The sequence below is a fragment of the Hyposmocoma kahamanoa genome, unplaced genomic scaffold (genome assembly GCF_003589595.1).
Source record: "Hyposmocoma kahamanoa isolate Upper Pololo Valley unplaced genomic scaffold, ASM358959v1 99716, whole genome shotgun sequence".
NCBI classification, from domain to species: Eukaryota; Metazoa; Arthropoda; class Insecta; order Lepidoptera; family Cosmopterigidae; genus Hyposmocoma; species Hyposmocoma kahamanoa.
The window spans coordinates 3889-11442 of NW_020656009.1; the positions used below are offsets into that span (position 1 = coordinate 3889).

A 7554-nucleotide genomic window follows, 5' to 3' on the forward strand; every position below is an offset into this window, starting at 1 on the left:
TTCTGGGATCACTACCGAGGTACCCCTCATGCCAACAGAAAAAAAAATTAAAATCGGTTCACAAATGGATTTGTCGCGTAACGTAGGTACGTATAAAAAATACAATCGAATTGAGAACCTCCTCCTTTTCAAGTCGGTTAATTATTATCACATCAGACGAACACACGCGCCATGTTTTCTTCTTATTAAACACTTCTACTTCTAGGGATAGACATCGAGTTAATTAAACGCGTATTACATTTCAAGGGACCGTAACATAAACTTAGGGAGGTGTATCACGGTTAGGGAGTAAAGGTCCCTGCTTCGAGCGCCTTATAAATAAGTTAATAAGAGCGCTCGAGCGGGGCCCTAATCAGGAGCCACGCCCACCCTTTGCTCAAGTCCCTTCTGATTAGGTAGTGTAATAAGCGTTTTACACAGCGCTAGCTGAAAGTGTAAGTACAGAGGCCACTACATATATTCTATGTATAAGTATGAAAGAAAACTACATCTTCCGCGGACAGAAGGCAAGGAGTAGCATAGACAAGTACCAAATAACAAAATGTTGTTTAATGTTAAACAAAAGGCACACAAGATGTTTTTCAAACCCAACTGTCGCTATTGTCGCGCAGTTTTGCCCGGCTTAGGGCGGTTAATACTACGGTTATTGGTGAGTGGCCTATGCCTAAATGGCGGTGGCGATGTCGATAGAGGTACCAATGTTGTAAGGGAAACACTCTTCAAGCAGTTAGACTTTTTACTGACAATTGTTACAGAATGGCGCTATGGGCAATATACGTAGACAAACCAATTTATGATAAAGTAATATTATTATTTTTAAGTATGTATTTGTTCATATAATGTTACATCAATACACGTGAGAGGGTAAGAAGAAAAATTTCAACTCTTTCGCACTAGGGACACTATTTGTCTTCAAGATATTCTTCTTTGGCAAGGGTTTGGTGAAATTTTCAGCCGTTTTTTATTTTCTTTATTGATTTTCCAACGCGGTAAATTTTAGGGCGTCCACGTCTTCTTCGGGCCCTTTCTTATTAAGAACCGTACACTGTCGGTATACTCTATTACACTCGGTGAGGTGAGTTGGTACATATAGAGGACAATAAACTAGAGTTTTAGAGTCCACCGCTCTTCCACCACTGTTGAAGTTGAACCCTGTATGCTGGAGTAATCTTGAGTAAACACCCACTGATTAACGATTGACCACAACGGTACATAGTGCTGGCTCCCGCGGGAGAACCACATTCTTAGGACAAGATATTGTTGAGAATGCCGGTTTTGCCTTAATACATCTTGACATTACATTCCACAAACAATTTTGGAGTTCTGCCAATACAAGCGCGCACACACAGTCTGAAGTATCTAGTTGCCTTTTTTTTGTATGCAAATTTGAACGCGATATGAATGGTGAGCTAATAATATTATGTTTTGACAGCTTTCAATATCTTTAGGTGGCCCCTGTATGACGGGAATTTGCATCACCACGATGTTCTTCTGTTTCACACGTACGCACAAGGCACGTCAGCGTAGTTTGTCTACAGTTTTATATGTTTGTCTTCTATAGCACATTAGAGGAATACTTAAAAATAATAATTTGTTTTATAAAGTGGTTTCTCAACGTACCTATTATTGACCCACCTGAACGTACTGCAATTGCCACATCCGGCGAGAGAAACCAAAGTTGTAACCGAAGTTGTTACGCCGTAACGGTAGTTTACTTTTTCTAGACTGAGCGAACTGAACTTTCTTCGTTGACTGCGTTCGGCGTTCTCATAAGGCGATGCATTAATAACGGGTACGTAATTGACATTTCATTTCATTTCATTTGTACAACAACCAATACGTACGATATTCAAAATCGAATATAGTAGACTAGACTACTTACACCCGTAATCAAGTACCTATATCGATGTAAGTAGCACGTAGGTACCCTATTGCGAAGTAATGTCTACAAACGTTAGCTTAAGCGACGCAACACGAACTACAACAACAATGGGCAGCGCCGGCGCCGAGGCCGGTCGAGGCTCAGCGCAGGTACTTGGCCGCCCAGTCGACGCGCGCCGCGCCGCTGCCCACAGCCGCGGCTTCTGCAACAACGGGTCACCAACGACAAAGTATAACAACAAGAATTCGCTATTTGCTTGACACATTATAACAAAACAGTGCCGGTACAGACATGTTTCGCAATAAATGTTAATTGACTACAATAATGAGAATGTTACAAGTTACAAATTCAATATGTATCTAAAGTATAGTATTAATATTTTATAAGAATGCCAAATTATTGACTAAATATTCACGTTCTGTAGGTAATAATATTTTTTCTTAAATGCATTATTCATTTATAAAAACAATGTAGTTTTAATTAGTGTTACACGTAGCGGTGAACACCTAGTGACCTCCTTCTGCATTTCATGCGAAGTCGATATTTATACAACTGCTTGCAACGCAGTCGAGACCGCGAGCAGTTACTGCGGCACGCCTACTAACTCAGGAGCTGTGTATTTATTGATGTCGAATAGGAAGCACTTATATTATCAAGGTACTCGTACCTAACTCGTATTCAGAACCTAACAGAATTCCAAATGCTACTACCGCCACAGCACGCTGCTCAGGTTTATAGCTCCCTTGTACTTTCCGATAAAAGCGAGCAGGCTGCAGGCAGGAGCAGCTGCAGGCAGGAGGCAGCCCGAGCGGCACCCCCCAGCCGGGGGCGTTGCGAGGCTTGCCGCAATGCGGCCGCAGCGCGAGCGGTGGGAGGAGCGCGCTGGCGATGCGAGAGCCCGCCACGTAGCGCGACGCACCCAAGTAGGCCGCGGCGGCGGCGGCGGGCCCGGCGGGCGCGAGCCCCTGCAGCGCCGCGCCCGCGTGCGCGCGCAGCGGCATCGCCCCTCGGAGCGCCGGCGGCTGCAGCGCGCCCAGCACGCTGCGGCCGCGCGGCTCGGAGCGCCATTCGCGCCGCAGCACCTCACGGCCGTCCAGCCCTTCGTCACCTGCCGCGCCGCCCGCGCCCCCCGCCTCGTGCACGACTTCTCCTCTGCAAACAACGACTGAGTGTGGGCGTCACCGAACGCCGACAACGCTGTGCGCCTGACTCTTTTCTTTTTATAAAAAATAACTGGGCATTTGACCTCCATCTCACCAGATGGAAAGTGACGATGTAGCATGCACACCTAAATAATGCCTATTCACTCTCGTCTTGAAAAGGTCCAAGTTATAGGTAGCGTTCGGGGAACAAGTCCGCAAGCAGGGAATTCCACTCCCTAGCCGCTCGCCATATAAATGTGGAAGCGAAACGCATTTACGGCGGTGTTCAAGGCTCTGGTAGCTTCGCCTCTACTAATTCCAACTCACTTATATGCCTCTTGGCACATTTGTCAATTGTATCCAAGGTGGCCAGTTGGTATTTAGCAGAGCCATCCCATAATGGCAACAGTACTCCATACACGCCTTGTGCTTCGTACAACAGAGGCAACTTGGAAAGGATGCCAAGCTGCATTTTTTGCCATGGATTCAATGTTTCTGTCGAAGTTTAGATTCAACGACAGGTCCATTCCAAGTAGCTGAAGACGGTCGGCTATCGGTATTTAATATGTCACGAAAAGGAATCTAACTCCCGATGTTCGGAAAGTTCTAAGACCACTCGAATCGAACGTTCACTCAAGAAATTTGAAATCCAATTGCAAAGGTCAGTGGGAAGTCCATAAGAGGAAGCTTGCTTAAAAGGCTTGCGACAGACCCTGTCAAACTAAGACTCACCCCAAAATGTCGGCGAAATGATCACGTAGCTGTGCTGGCGGCGCGGCGATGGCCGCCGGCGCCGGCGCCGGCGTCCAGCCTGGCGGCGGGGCGATGGCTACCGCAGGGGGCGCGTTCTCGGTTTCAGCTCGAGCGGCGCTTCTACAAAGTAATATAGTATTGGCATTGGTCACTTGTATTCTTTATCTCCTACGAAGAAACATTACCCGATTCCGAGATATGTGGTTGTTCACTAAACGATTATCATCAGTTTCCAGGAAGACTCGCAAAAGCCGTGCCATAAATATTAACCTGTAACTAAACTAGTGATAATCGTAAGAATTAACCGAGTTAGATACCTTCTAGCGCGCGACATTGGCGGAGGCAACACGAGCGCGGCACCCACGGCGAAGTAAGGGAACCTACAAAACATAAACATCAAAACGTTAATGGTCCTGTCTGTCACAACACGAGCGAGAGTATCATGCGAGACTTTAAGGCAAATTGTATAAAATTTCTATTGCAAATTTCTCTCCTAGCGCATCTTCGGTGGAAATGATCTGGACTGAAGGGGATAGGGCAAGGCGAGTATTGATATATTTGTTTATGTAACATTGAACCGTACTATTGCCTACATAGAGTGTTACAGGTACTTTGCAACGGAAACACGATTTCTCGCGCGAGCTCGCGAGTGACCACACGATCTCGCAATGACTATTAATATAAATCGCGAGATTGTGGGGTATATAGATTCTCCTTCCGTTAACATATTTAATAATAATAATTTACGAGACTTGTGACTTCAGCCACAACTTTATCGCTAGACGAACTGAATCGTCACTATCAACAACCACAGCGCGAGCTCGTGCTCTTAATAACAATTTTTGTTGGGAATAGGCCGACGAGATTTCAATTCTCGCCTCGCCAGTGGGAAACCACTTTACAAGCCTGTCTTCACGACCCCACTTCACCGCGAGCGAATTAACTTGAGCAATCCATCTATCAATTCCAATTTTGGTGTGGAACATTTTATATACAATTTTGTAGCGACTGTGACTTTTGTCATTCAATTCTCAATAGGTACTTTATTATTTATTGTAATTGTTGCCCAAAAAGCATTAAACATTTAGTATATATCCTCCTATTTGTTAAGTTCTATAGAGTTTGTTTGTCAATCCTTGTGCCTGCATATCACATCCTATTTGCTCACGTGTCCATTTAATTTATAACACGTATCTATAATTAAATAAAAAAAAAAAATTGCACATATTTTCTACTCTTTTGAGTGAGTGAGCGGAAGTTCGGTAGGTCATTCAAAATGCAACATGTATGATAGATAAATGCTTCGATCACCAGATTTTAGGGCATTTCCCCAGATTGCATAATAGAAATACCTACCTACTTAACAAAAATCCTCGATTATTATTAGGTATATAGATTTGCCGAAATACGTAACTGTTACGGAACCTAACCGGACGTCAGTCTGTTCAGAGCATGAGTTATGGAAAATTAGCTAAGGTTAAAAAAACTGAACACTTGGGCACCTTGCGCCAGTATTACGCACCGTAAGGCCTGTGGCGCGGTGGGGCGGTCGCGTGGGGGGTAGCGAAGTAGCGCGGTGAGTAACGCCAGCGCAGGTGGCGAGGCTGTGGGCACCACGCGCGCCAGTGGCACGGCTCCCGCGCTCGGAAAGCGGAAGCGTAGCGCTTCCGCCAGCGCGTAGCCCTCTGGCCAGGCGTCACGGTCGGGCGTGCCCAGCACGGCGCAGATGCGGTGCAGCTGGTCGATTTCCGAGTTACCAGGGAAGAGCGGCCGCGCCGTATATAACTCGGCCATGATGCAACCAAGCGCCCAGAGGTCGATGGGTGCGCCGTACCGCGTGTCTCGCAGCAACACCTCGGGCGCGCGGTACCAGCGCGTCGACACGTACTCGGTGTAGGGTGGCCGCGAACGCACCTCACGCGCCAGCCCCAAGTCGGCGATCTTGACCAGCTCGGGCCCGCAACACAGAAGGTTCTCGGGCTTGAGATCACGATGGAAGAACCCGTGTCGGTGCATGTGCGCCAGGCCTTGCAGCACTTGGAACAGTATGTTGCGCAACACAGGTTCGGCGAACGGCCGCTCGGCGTCGCGAATTAATTGGTAGAGGTTGCCTCGCATGTACTCAAACACGAAATAGAGCGTGTCGTTCTCTCGGATCACCTCCCTCAATTTCACTATGTTGGCGTGGTTAAGCTTCTTAAGCGATTTCACCTCGCGTAAGTTCATGGCCTCGTCCCACGAGTAGTACTTGCGTTTCATACGTTTGATGGCCACCTTCTCTCCGGTGTCGCGGCGCTGCGCCAGCACCACGGAGCCATAAGTGCCGTCCCCAAGCTGCTGCAGCACCACGTACCGGTTCATGGCGCCGCGCACCGCCTTTACCGCGCCATTCTTGCGTCGTTATCACAATTGTATTACTAGATTATACTATTTGATCCACGGTTGATGTAATTTACACTCAGTCAAATTGTAGAATCCTCTGCACCGACATGTTATTATATATGTATACCTAATTTTTGCGACCTAGCTAGCCACACATCTCTTCGAAAATATTCTTTTTGCAAATTTATTTTACTTTCTATGAATGGTTTTCAAAGTTTATATCAAAAACTACAAGTTTAAACATATATTTCTTGATTGAAATTGCGTCATTTTCATTTCAAATCAGTAACCATAGCAACACAACTAAAACGTTACAATTTGTAGCCATAGTAAATGATTTTTTATCGTATTATTCCTCATTCATATTGAACTATTATTATCATTGTGTTGCAACCATTCCTTGTTTCCAAGTACGCCATCGCCAGTGCCTCTGGCATGCTAGCACAATCTGTTATCATGCCTATCACTTGACCCAGCCGTTGTATACACAGACTACGTGGGTTGTCAAAGCAAAGGCCCAGCCCGTGAAACGTTATTTCATTCTAGTATGGATTCTAGTGGTGCTACATTGTTGTTTTTTTTTAATTCGCTCCGTTAGGCTCAATTTATGGATGGAAACCATATGGAAACGATGAAAACGAATTTTTGTAACGATATCTGTACATAGCATACACGAGTATTCCGCGAAACATTTTGGCTCGTATCTAGTTTGTACGTTATATATAATTGATCATAGAGTTCATTATGCAATGATAATGATATGATATCGTTACCAAAATTCGCTTCCATTCTTTTCGCCGCAATATAAATTGAGCCATAGAGGAAAAGGCAAAGGTTAAAAACCGTTGCTCCAAAATTCCTAGATAATAGAAATCTCGTAGATTTAAAATTATATAATAATTTAATGCTTATTATTAAAAATGAAAAAAGACAATATAACTTTTGCACCAATGTCACAGGGAACCAAACACAATTTTCGACTCAAGGGAAGATGGAAAGAAATAATAACAGCCCTGGTAACACTAGCTGTGACGGACAGTTTGACCTTTTTTAAAATATTAGTGGCTTTACCTTCCCATTTAACTGTATCCATGACCAACCATGTCCATGAAATAAATTAAAAAAACAGACAGTTACAATGTGGTTACAGTCATCGCCAGATTAAGCGATTTTTCGCCATTTAGGCTACTTAGAGGGGTCGTGCAGTTATTAAAAAGTGATAAGGAAAAGGCTATTTTAGGCTACTTAATAAAATGTCTGGGGAATCACAAACTTGATTGGGGATTTTGTGAGGAATGGAGTTGTAAAACAATTCATTTGTGTGTTTTTGGGTCAGGATTTTAGGGCTAGAGCGAATATCGGCTACTTAGCATCGACAAATTGGCGAATTAATTT

At 44.8% G+C, this 7554-nt stretch overlaps 1 protein-coding gene across 1 annotated transcript; it reads right to left on the reverse strand.

Moving 5' to 3' along the window:
- Positions 1-653: 653 nt before the first annotated feature.
- Positions 654-6171, reverse strand: LOC113239262 (serine/threonine-protein kinase ICK). The gene is made up of 5 exons (XM_026476185.1): positions 5300-6171; positions 4095-4157; positions 3757-3897; positions 2727-3034; positions 654-2084 (listed from the first exon to the last, which is right to left on the reverse strand). Exons 1-5 carry the CDS (start codon positions 6136-6138, stop codon positions 2023-2025), a joined length of 1413 nt encoding a protein of 470 aa, XP_026331970.1. The 5' UTR covers positions 6139-6171; the 3' UTR covers positions 654-2022.
- Positions 6172-7554: the final 1383 nt, after the last annotated feature.

Excerpts from the sequence above, each read along its gene's own strand:
- LOC113239262 (XM_026476185.1), bottom strand. The coding sequence starts at position 6,138 with ATGAACCGGTACGTGGTGCTGCAGCAGCTTGGGGACGGCACTTATGGC. Across the intron at positions 3,035-3,756 it reads CATTTCGCCGACATTTTGGG|AGGAGAAGTCGTGCACGAGG; the intron begins GTGAGTCTTAGT and ends CGTTGTTTGCAG. Across the intron at positions 2,085-2,726 it reads CGCGCTGCGGCCGCATTGCG|AAGCCGCGGCTGTGGGCAGC; the intron begins GCAAGCCTCGCA and ends CCGTTGTTGCAG.